Raw genomic sequence first — 12,873 nt, 5'->3', positions numbered from 1 at the left:
CCACTAGCCTCTGGTAACTCTTACTCTATTCCCAATATCTATGAGTATCAGCTTTTAAATACTTATATGAATGGAACAGAATTTAGTGCCAGATTTTTTTGAAAAGGAGCTAAGAACACACATTGCAGAGTGGACAGTCTTCAATAAATGATGTTATATGAACTGGGTATCACATGCTTTAACAGTGACACTAGGCTCCTGTCTCTTACTAGTTACAAAAAAAAAAAATCAAATCAAATGTATTAAAGATTTCAATGAAAGACCCGAAACAATAAAATTATGACAAGAAAACAATGTTTAAGATTAGCAGTGGAATACGTTAGGATTTTAAAGATTACCAAGTATAAAAAATAAAAACAAAAATTGACATGGGATTATAACAAACTGAAAGCTGCTACACAGCAAAGAAAACAATTATCAGAGTGAAGAAAGAATATATAGAGTGCAAGAAAATGTCCGGTATATATAAAAAGTTAAAAGAAAAAAACTCAAATGACTTCATGATGTTTCTCTAAAGAAGATATACAAATGGCCAACAGGTATGAAGGGGAAGTTCACTATCTTGGGACTTGGTCAACCTTTTAGAGGAACACTCTCCTTTCTCACACACAATATTCTCTAAGGTTTCTCAGATATCAATAACCAGTCTCTGAAGTGTAACCCCAGTGACTATCATTCGAAACCCTAAATCCTACTTCAATTTCTTTTAGGAGATTTAGACTTAAATTTCTCCTCATTTACTAGAAAGTTTTGGCTGGAAATCCTACCTATTTAATAATCACAAACTGTTGGAAATACAAAAAAAACAGGCAGGGTGCATAGCAATATCTTTACAGTTAGATAATTACTGAAAAAGAATAAAAGTTGCTATTTTGGCTCTTATTCTAATAATTTTTAAAATGAAATTAATCTTTATCACAAAATAATTTAAAATTTTTCCTTTCAATCAACCAAACCCCACATATGAGGCCTGATACTTAAATCGACTCATAATCTAATCTATTTTACTAATTTAATGTTTAATTTCACCTTGCTTTTCTGGCAAAATTGAAACATATCTATTGACGGTCCTTACACAGCTTTATTTTCTTCCCTTTAACATCCCTTCACCTCTCTTTGCATAGAACACAACACACACACACACACACACACACACACACACACATTCATTTAAATGTGTGTGTGCATGTGCGCGTGAGGGTGTGTGTATGTGTGTATGTATTTGAGGTAGGAAAATAGATATTATCCTAGTCCTACTAAAATTCTATCTTTTAGGACTTATTTCAAATTAAATTCTTCCAGAAATCTTTTTTGATTCTTTCCTATTTCCTCTATTTTGTGTAAATGAGGAGGATTTATATACTTTAAATATTGTATATTGTAATAATATAGTATTTGAAGGCAGTGATTTCCCTACACTCCTACAGTATTAAGCAAGTTTTCTTATTCATATTTATATTTTTGCAGAAATGGGGATCTAACTCAGAACCTCATGTGATAGTAAGTATTCTACCATTGAGCTACATCCCCAGTCCCTACTTTTAAAAATAGTTGGCATTTAATAAAGCTTTTGTTAAATTATTATTATGTGAAAATATAAAAATAGATTTTTAGGACTGCAGAATTACTAAACAGTTTATAAAATTCACCTTTTCATAGTCTATAAACAACAAACAAAGCATAAACACAGAGGACATATAACTCAAAATCATAGTTGTAAGTTTTTAAGTCATTATCATCTTTCATGTGATAATTAACTTCCAATAGTTTGGCTCAGCTGTGCCCTACGATTTGCTCTTTATTTGTCATTAAGGTCTCACATATTATTTATTTTCATTGTATAGCATTTATGCAAGAAGGCAGCAATGTAAGCTCCCATGCCTGTGATCCTTCCCACAGATAATAGAAAATAAATTGCAATTAGATTTTGGTAATTGTATATAATTAACTCAAAATGAGCTGTTAATTACAAAAAATATGTTTTTCACTTTCTCATTATCTCATTTATTTAAGTTCCAAATTCTTAATGCCCCACTTGAGTAAGTTTAATATTTTAAACACATAATGTTTTTAATAGACTAATTTAAATTTCCAAATAAACAAAATTTAGCTTAAAATTAAATTTTATCTTGGGAGTTGTCCTATTAAAGTCGAAGAGCTGCAAGGTAGATAGAAGGTCATTTTCATAACAGTTCTCTATTATATGTCCTAAAAGCAGCAGGCATTCTAGTTTGAATAATTCTACACAGGCTAATCAAGGCAGTACAGTAGTCTCTACTGATCCATCTCGACCTTTTCCTGGGTTAAGTGGAAACTACATTAGTTGTACAGCCAACTGAATAAAGGATACATTGAATTTCTGTCTTTACTTCTTTTAATCTCACATTAGATTAAATAACTTAAGAACTGTTGAGTGAGATTCTAGGCTTTCCAATGACTGCCAGACTTTTCAAGCAGTAGCCAGTTTCTTAAAACTCTTAATACTTTTGAAAGGTCTAAAGTTTTTTTTTTTTTTCCAGAAGCATACGAGGAGATAATTTTTTAAAGTTGTATATAATCTTACTTGATTTCTGTCATTATTTAAATGTATAGTTTACATGGTCAAATGTTGGAAACCTTGTACTGGAATGTTACTTTTCAGAGCATTCACCACACCTATCAAGTATAGTGACAAAAATAATTCATAAGTTGTAAGAGAATATAAATAAACTATTACAACCTTTTGGAAAATGAAAACAGCACAGTCTATAATAACTTACCATTTCCAATTCTATCAGTGTCTCCCTAGCAATTTGATTCTGTGGAATTTAAATAAAAATAAAAAAGATTCTAGGACACAAAAATGTATGGATAGCCATGCTTACTATAATATTGTATTCTTTATTAAAGAACATGGAATCATTTGGATGTTCAGCAATAGAAAACCTACTCAGTAACTTATGATGTATATATAAATCTTGGATTATGCACTTATAATAAATAAAATATTATTAGCTTTCTATTGTGACCACGAATCACAACAAATTAATAGGTTTAAATAACACATATTTATTATTTTAGGAAATAATAAGACCCAGAAGCCTGACATGGATCTTACTGAGCTACCTGGGTTAACATCTGTGAGTCAGAAGGGCCATGTTCTTTCCCAGAGGCCATGGAGGAGAAAAATTTACTTAACTCATCTGGATTGTTAGCAGAGTTCATCTCCCTGAAGCTGGAGGACTGGGAACTCTACTTCTTTGCTGGTTGTCAGGTAGGAACTTTATTTTTAGTTTCCTACTTGAATGGATTGGCCTGTGACTTTTCTCCATCTTCACAGCTAGCAAATTACTGTTAATTACTTCTTTGCATCTTAGCTCTTCTCCTGGTCTGTATTTCTGACCTAACAAGGAAATATTCCCACCCCTCCCCACCCTCTTTTTGTCAGTTGTGGGGCTTGAACTCTGGGCTTGGCGCTGTCCCTGCGCTCTTCAGCTCCAGGCAGTGCTGTACCGCTTGAGCCACAGTGCCACTTCCGGTTTTCTAGTAGTTTATTGGCGAGAAGAGTGTCATGAACTTTCCTGTCCGGGCTGGTTTTGAACCGTGGTCTTCAGATCTTAGCCTCCTGAGTAACTAGGATTACAGGCATGAGCCACCGGTGCCCGCCAGGCAAGTTCCCCAATTTTGGGGGAGTGGGGTCCTGGTCCCTGGGCCTGTGCACTATCCCCAAGATAGTTTTTAGTTTTTTGCTCAAGACTAGCACCATACCACTTGAATCACAGCTCTACTTTCGGCTTTTTGGCAGTTAATTGAGTTGTATAGACTTTCCTGCTAGGACTGGCTTTGAACGTTAATCCTCAAACCTCAAGTCTCCTAAGTAGTTAGGATTACAGGCATGAGCTACTATTGCTAGCTAAGATTTCCCACTTTTAACAACTTCTGTGATTAGACAGGACCTATTCAGAGAAGTAAGGATAATCTACCTATCTGAGGTCCATTTTCTTGCTCATATATGCAAAGTTCTTTTCCCATGTAAGATAAAATATTCAGAATTTATAGGAATTAGAACTTGCACAAATTTTAGAAGAGAAATTATTCTGGTTAGTATAGCGCTATTATCTGAAAATCTGATAACCATCTTTCCTTTTTTTCTGTTTTTAAACACATTTCTCCTGAAATGTGCCATAGCCATGCTTAGTGTGACTTGATTATTTTCTAGGTTTGCTACACAGTGATTTCATCCTGAAATGTTCCTATCCATAATCCTGGAATTTTTCATTCCTGTGTCATATTTCCCTTTCCCAGGTTGCATGTTAACCTCTTTTTGGTTTATATGCCTTTATTATGCCGAAACATGTTTTCATTTATTCACAATAAGCATGATAAATCTAAAACTATTAGACACATAAAGAAAAGGAAAACATGATTAAATGCAAAATTTAATTAAAAGATAGAAACTGACAATCCACTATTAGAACAAGTAATTTAAAGCAGCTATTATAATCATCTGATTAACATAAAGAAAAATATGTTTAATAGAAATAAAGTAGGAATCCTATCAAAGAAATAGATCTTATCAACAAGACCCAAAAGGAAATTCCAAAGCTAAAAAAAAAAATAAATCTGAAACTGAAAAAAAAAATCACTATAGGGCTTTAACACAGATTGAAAAAACAAACAAAAAAAGCAGGTAAGGGTAAACCAATAAGAAATTGATCGTAAAGACAAAAACCATTTTTAAAATTAGAGTATCACAGATGTATAATAAAATATCTATAGGCTTAATATACATACATGTAATTAAAATACTAAAATAAGGAGAAAAATTAATTTGAAAATCTAATGATCTTAATTTTAAAAATTTCATAAAAAGAATTCTTAAACATTATTTGTGGGATACAAAGTTATTTGATTTGTATAATAAACAACTGGCAATGTGAACCAAAAATCTTAAATCTTTAGAAGCACTTTAGAGCCAGTTGCTAGTTTCTCACTCCTTATTGCTAGCTATTCATCAGGCTGAGATCTATAGTATAAACCCAGCCTGAGCAGAAAAATCTATGAGACTCTTATCCCTAATTAATTAGCAAAGAGGGAGAAGTGGATCTGTAGCTCAAGTGGTAAAGTGCCAGCTTTTTAGTGAAAAGCCAAACAAGAGCAAGAGGCCCTAAATTCTAGCCCCAGTATCAGCACACACACACAAAATAATTTTAAATGGATTTATACACACTAACTTTCTTGTAGGAAATACCAAGGACATAGGCATAGATAAAATAAAAAAATAGAGAAATATTCTTCAAGGAGTAAGCTATAACCGCAAAATTCTGTATTATTATAAATTATATTTTCAAAGTAAATGCAGTAACTGAATTACAGGTAACAGATTTAAGTATTGAGATATAGTTGCCACATAACAAATATCTGCTCAATAAATGAGTTTTCATAGAGTATTTAATAAAAATATGATATGGTGAGAAAAATAAATAATAGCATAATCCTTAATATCCAATATAGACTGTACTAGCAATATAATGAGATATAGAAATGGGCTCACAGGATTATTTTTGGGAGATAGGATTATAAATTTTACTTTTTACATTTTTCTATATTTTTCAAAAATTTAAGATGAGATTTATATAGTTAGAAAATAAGAACACCAAATATTCTAAAATGTATATGCCTAGTCTGCTTCCATCACCTAGGTCCCACATTTACCTTGGTGCAGAGTAACTCCCATTTACATCCAGATTGAGCTCTCTGGGTTTAGTAAACACTTTATCAGCATCCTCTCTGGGCTTAAATGCAGTTTGTGTTCTTAACCTGTAAGAATAAATACAGAGAATTTCTAATCGCAAAGAGCCTGATGGACAGAAAGGTAAATTTTGGAAAACCATACTCTTTTATCTAGACCCAAGCAATTATTCCCAGATTTAAACTCAATCTGTAAAAAATGAATAGGTTGACTGTATACACTTTGAGCTTAGCACATGTGAAGACTTAGGCTCAAATTCAAAGCATGTATGCATGTGCATGCACACACATGCACAGATACACACACGTTAATTTCAAAATACACAAATAATTAGTCTATAAGAATATAAAATCCCGCTGGGTGCTGGTGGTTCACGCCTGTAATCCTAGCTACTCAGGAGGCTGAGATCTGAGGATCTCGGTTCAAAGCCAGCCCGGGCAGGAAAGACCGTGAGACTCCTATCTCCAGTAAACCACCAGAAAACTGGAAGTGGCACTGTAGCTCAAGTGGTAGAGCGCTCGCCTTGAGCTGAAGAGCTGAGGGACAGCGCCCAGGCCCAGAATTCAAACCCCACGACCAACAAAAAACAAAACAAAACAAAACAAAAAATCCCTTATTAGGACTGTGTGGGAGTTGGTTGAATACATGGTTATATAAAAAATAATACACTTTCTTTATTTGGAGAATGAATTGGTTAGAATGTAATTTAAAAACTAAAAATTATAGATGCTTTAGATGCACTTTAAATATCTTCTGCAGAAATTGAAGGTTTCTCTCTATTCATTGCTATGAAAGTGTATTTTGGTTATTGTTAGGTTACCATTTGTTATCACAACAAAATACTCCTAAGAACTTCAGATGGGAAGGATTAATTCCAACTCATGGTTTCAGAGGTCTTAGTCTCTGTTTGGCTAGCTCCACTGCTGTGGGTCTGAAGTAAGGCTAAAACATCATGGTGGAGAAAATCTGCTCATCACATAGCAGCCAGAAGGAAAAAGGAATCAAGGACAAGGTATACTTTCCAAAGTATTCTATACTGGCTTCTTGTTTCTATTATCTCCTGATGATTGGCTCATCTCCAAATACTTTAATAATTTTATGCTGTTCATTTGATGAATTCACTACAGAGTGAAAGTGTATATAATATAGCCATAGACAAGATTAGGGCATTCACTTGGATATTCTTCTCATAAAATTTTGTGCATCATAGGGGACTTAGTAAATGTTCACTAAAACAAGGAGACAAATTTATTTTCAAAACTATACTTTATATCAAACAATACAGTACTAATATTGTAAATACTAGTAACTCTGAGGTAGTTAGGTGGGAAGGAAACCAGACCTAAATTTTTTTAGTAGTTAATACGAGTTTTAATTCTGTTGTATTGAATAAATAGGATCCAGATAGATAGAAAAGCAGAGTGAAGATATTTAAATCAGAGAAAAATGTTTGGAAATGTTCCTCATTTAATAACTAAGAGCTATGAGGAGACAAATGTGCCTTGGAAAACTGTTAGGAGAAGTGGGGCAAATGGGTAGATGTGATTACAGATTTTAAAAAGTTCTAGATACTAAGCTGAATACACATAACAGTAGAAAAATTTCATGAGTTTCTAAAATTCGGAAGTGGCACAATAAAGGCAATGTCTTAAGAGGATACATTTGAGAGACATATTCTTGACATATGATACTAATGTGCAGAAAGTTGATTTCTAGATAACTCATAAGTGATAAAATGACATAAATCTAAAAACTGAGAAAAAATGTTTCACTTGTCAGTCTGGAAGTATGAACTGTGACACAAATTAATTAAATGGAGAAATGTAACTTCCGAGTTTTATGTTGTAACAGCTAACAATGGTAGATGAATTTATTTCTGTGGTGTAAGGAATTCAGAGAATGAAAGATGAAGACTCTCCAATAAAAAGAAGTCTTGAGCTAGACATAGTGAAGCAGGTCAGTAATCAAAGTATACTGGCAAGATTTCAAGATTGAGAGCAGCATGAGCCACATAGTAAATTCCGTCTCCAAAAGCCAAAAATGTTTGAGTTTTTGGTTGTGCATTTCATTTAATTTTTTCAAGTTATTAATTGAAGAAAATGTAATTTTAGGTCTAGAGCTATAACAGACAAATAGAATGGTAGAATTACAAAAATTGTGAAAGATTCTCGCTGCTCTTTTCTAGCTCTCTCTGCTCTTTTCTAGCTCTTTTCTAGCTCTCTCTGCTCTTTTCTAGCTCTTTTCTCTCTCTTTCCTCTCTCTCTTTCCTCTCTCTTTCCCAGCTCTCTTTCCCAGGCCTTTCCCAGCCACGTGGAGTGCCAACCTTGCCTGGTCCCTCTTTCCCAGTCTACTGAATAAAACTACCTCTTAAAAAAAAAAAAATTGTAAAAGATGACAAAGGCACTTGAAAGTAGTCTGAACAGTTCTCAGTTAACCAGTCTACAGTTAGTTTTTTGTTTTTTTTTTGGTCGGTCGTGGGGCTTGAACTCTGGGCCTGAGTGCTGTCCCTCAGCTCTTCAGCTCAAGGTGAGCCCTCTACCACTTGAGCTACAGCACCACTTCCGGTTTTCTGATGGTTTACTGGAGATAAGAGTTTCATGGACTTTCCTGCCTGGGATGGCTTTGAACGGAGATCCTTAGATCTCAGCCTCCTGAGTAGCTAGGATTACAGGCCTGAGCCACGGGCGCCTGGCTACAGTTAATATTATAGCTGGGCATTGTCTGATAGTATGCTTAAGAAGATTGAAAATGTCCCAATGTAAAACATTGAGGTTTTCCTAAAGCAAGGAAGTGAATAATGCCTTTTGACCATAAAACTCATCTAAACAAGACTGTAAAAAAATCGAGGAAGAGAAGTGCTTAAAGGATGTAAACAAATCATAGTTAGCATAAAAAAGAAAATTAACATTAAGAGATCTGGACCCAAAGAGGAGCTCCTGCCCTCTCAGGTGAGTAGTTAGCCAGATGGTATAAATTTTTACTTTAAATGTAACAAATTCCAAGGCCATTGACAAGATAACTGGAATTTTCCTCCTCACTACAGACTTGTATTGTGACCTTTCCTGTAACTATTCTTTGTAAAGTACTTTAATTCAATCGGCAAAAAGTCTAATTTAAAAAATAAAAATAGCAAGTTTATAGCTCTGAGTTCCTACATCAACAAATTGGAGAGATCTGAAACCAACGATTTACCTGAAGCTCCTTGAAAAAGAGCCAATAAGCTGAACCCCAAACCAGTAGCGGGAAAGAAATAATTAAAATAAATCAGAATTAAATGATTAGAGTCCATGAAAACCATAGAAAGAATCAACAAAACAAAGAGTTGGTTCTTCGAAAAAATTAACAAATTGAAATACGTTTAGTAAATCTTATTAGAAAAAGAAGAGAACACACCCAAAAAAAACAAAGTCAGAGATGAGAATGGAAACACCACAACGGAAACAACCAAGATTCAGAACATTATAAGGGAATACTTCCTAAACTTTTATGCTAATAAGTTTGAGAATCTGGAAGAAATGGACAAATATTGACATGTCCAAACTAAACCACAATGATTTAAACCAACTTAACAGACCCATATCAAGCACTGAAATAGAAACAGCAATAAGAGATGTCCCACCCAAGAAAAGCCCAGGACCTGGATTTATAGCTGAATTCTAGAAGGACTTCAAAGCAGAATTTACACCAATACTTCTCCAACTTTTCAATGAAATTGAAAGTGAAAGTTCACTACCAAACTCTTTCTATGAAGCCATCATAATCCTCATCCCAAAACCAGGCAGGAACTTATCAAAAAAAGAGAATTACAGACCCAGTTCTTTGACGAATATTGATGCAAAACTTCTCAACAAAATTTTGGCCAATTGACATCAACAACTCATCAAAAATATCATACACTATGATTCATTTCAGGGATGCAAAGCTAGTTCAATAAATGCAAATCAATCAATATAATCCATCACATCAACAAGAGCAAGGATAAGAACCACATGACTATCTCAATAGCTGCAGAAAAAGCATTTGACAAGATCCAACTCCCCTTTATGATGAAAGCTCTGGAGAAAAACTAGGAATCCATGGAACATTCCTCAGTGTAATAAAGGCTATGTATGACAAACCTACAGCTAGCATTCTTAATGGCAAAAAGCTAAAGCCATTTCCTCTAAATTCAAGAACAAGACAAAGATGTCCTCTCTCTCCACTTCTCTTCAATTTAGTATTAGAATGCTAATAGGATCCAAAAAGGGAAAGATGAAGTAAAACTCTTTCACTTTGTAGATGACATGATTTTGTATTTAAATAACTCCATGGAGTCCACTCTCAAATTACAAGATGAGTCAAAACTTTGGCAAAGTAGCAGGGAATAAAATTAACCCTCAAAACAATACTCGATAGGAAATGTACTCATTACCTTACTCATGTAACTGTAACTCCCATGTATACTATTTTTACAATAAAAAACATTTAAAAAAGCAATAGTTTTTCTGTATGCCAAAACTGAGAAGAAGGTATCTGAAATCAGGAAAGCAACTCCTTTTGTGATAGTCCCACAAAATACCTAGGAGTTAACTTAACTAGGAGGTAACAATGCTTGATAAGAAATGTACTCATTACCTTCCTCATGTAACTGTAACCCCTCTGTACAGTATTTTTACAATAAAAAACTTATTTAAAATAAAATAAAGAAGTGAAGGACCTCTATGATGGAAACTTAAACACCCGAAAAAGGAAATTAAAGCAGAACTAAGGAAGTGGAAAACCTCCCATGTTCCTGGATCGGGAAGATTAACATCATGAAATAGCAATACTGCCAAAGGCTATTGACAAATACAATGCAATACCTATCAATATTCCAACCTCATTCTTAATGAAATAGAAGAAGCAACCCCAAAATTTATATGCAACACTAAAAGACCCCAAAGAGCAAAAACAATCCTTAGCAGAAAGAACAGTGCTGAAGGAATATCAATATCAAACTTCAAACTCTACTACAAAGCCAGAGTAATCAAAACAGCTTGTTACTGGCACAAGAACAGACCTGAGGACCAATGGCATAGAACTGAAGACCCAGAAATGAACCTAAAGACCTATAGCCACCTAATCTTTGATAAGGGAGCTAAAAAAGTAGAATGGAAGAAACACAGCCTCTTCAGTAAGTGGTGCTGGTAAACTTGGTTAAACACTGGTAGAAAACTAAAGCTAGTCTTTATATATCACCGTACACCAGAATCAAATCCAAATGGATCAAAGACGTCGAAGTCAAAGCAGACATCCTGAAAACATTAAAGGAAGGAATAGGAAAAACCCTAGGGCTCCTTGGTGCAGGCCAAAATTTTCTTAATAAAGACCCAGAATCACAACAAATCAAAGAAAGGTTGGACATATGGCACTGCATGAAACTGCAGAGCTTCTGCATGGCAAAGGACCTAGCTAGCAAGATCAATAGAAAGCCCACGGATTGGGAGAAGATCTTCACTAGCCAGACAACAGACAAGGGTCTCATCTCTAAAATATACTTAGAATTCAAAAAATTAAATCCCCCAACAACAAATCCTCAAAGAAACAATCACCTGATTAATAAATGGGCTAAAGACTTAAAGAGAGACTTCTCTGAAGAGGAAATAAGAATAGCCAATAGACACATGAAGAAATGCAACTTCTCTAGCCATAAAAGAAATGCAAATCAAAACAACATTGAGATACCACCTCACCCCAGTTAGAATCGCCATAATCAAGAAATCTAATAACAACAGATGCTGGAGGGGATGTGGCCAAAAGGGAACCCTACTGCATTGTTGGTGGGAGTGTAAACTTGTTGAACCACTTTGGAAAGCAGTATGGAGGTTCCTCAAAAGACTCCACATAGAGCTCCCCTATGACCTAGCAATCCCACTTTAGGGCATTTACCCAAACAATCACAAACAAGGCCATACTAAAGCTACCAGCACAAATAGGTTTATCGCAGCATTATTCACCATAGCTATGATGTAGAACTAACCCAGATGCCCCTCAGTAGATGAATGGATCAAGAAAATGTGGTGGATATATATGTATTATATATATATATATATATATATATATATATATATATATATATAAAATATATATATAATGGAATTCCATGCCTCCCTCTGAAAGAATGACATCACCCCACTTGTTAGGAAATGGAAAGAATTGGAAAAAATTATATTAAGTGAAGTAAACCAGACTCAAAGAAACATAGGTCCCATGGTTTCTCTTATACTGCAATAACTAGTATATATCTAGGACAAGCAGAAGAGGTCAAAAGCTATGTACATATAACCATATTATAACCGGATGCTAAGCGAAATGAACCTCTTTTAAAGACCTTTCTCCTATGCAATTTCTTTTGAGACAGTTTTAATTTTCTATTTTTAAAATTGGGTACAGCTAGGTGCCAGTGTCTTATGCCTAACTATAATCCTAGCTACTCAAGGAGCTAAGACAGTTCAATGACAGGCCCAGCAGAAAAAGTATACTTAATATTGTAAAAATGGTCATATTACTGAAAGCAATCTACAAAAAAACAATGTGATACTCATCACAGTTTTTGTAATTTTTTTTTTTTGGGTCCGGTTGTGGGGTCTGAACTCTGGCCTTGGGCGCTGTCCCTTAGCTCTTCAGCTCAAGGCTAGCACTCTACCACTTGAGCCACAGCATCACTTTCGGCTTTTTTCTTTTTTTTCTTTTTGCTTATGTGGTGCTGAGCAATCGAATCCAGGGCCTCATGCATGCAAGGCAAGCGCTCTACCACTGAGCCACCTTCCCAGCCCTTTTGTAATTTTTTATAGAGAAATACAAAAATCGATCCTAAAATATCCTTGGGAGCATAAAAGACTCTGACAAAAATAATCATGAGTAGAAAGAGTAACACTGACAGTATTAAAATACTAGATTAGAAACTGTATTAGAAACATTATTTAGTACATTTCAAATTATACTAAATACTTCCTAGTATACAGAGCCACAGTAATAGAAAAATAATTATACTTGTACAAAACAGACATGATGACAAATGGAACAAACTAGAAAATGTATAAATTAAATCACACACATAGGCATATGAACTACAAAGGAGTCTAAGAGATACACTGAGGATGTAAGGTGCCAGTGCTGTTACA

The 12,873-nt window shown here is 34.4% G+C and overlaps 1 protein-coding gene across 3 annotated transcripts in view; it reads right to left on the bottom strand.

The window, feature by feature from the left end:
• The window catches only part of Kiaa1328 (KIAA1328 ortholog), a 187,486-nt gene that overhangs the window by 76,616 nt on the left and 97,997 nt on the right, over positions 1-12,873 (bottom strand). For all 3 annotated transcript variants that reach the window (XM_042675286.1, XM_042675285.1, XM_042675287.1), the window contains one exon: positions 5,695-5,799. In XM_042675286.1, the coding sequence (XP_042531220.1) occupies positions 5,695-5,799 (105 nt within the window). The remainder of the gene's footprint in view (positions 1-5,694; positions 5,800-12,873) is intronic.

Source organism: Dipodomys spectabilis, unplaced genomic scaffold (assembly GCF_019054845.1).
Source record: "Dipodomys spectabilis isolate Male_0828 unplaced genomic scaffold, ASM1905484v1 ptg000024l, whole genome shotgun sequence".
Classification (NCBI taxonomy): Eukaryota; Metazoa; Chordata; class Mammalia; order Rodentia; family Heteromyidae; genus Dipodomys; species Dipodomys spectabilis.
The sequence above is the reverse complement of the archived record's forward strand: the minus strand, read 5'-3'. Positions and strand labels throughout refer to the sequence as shown.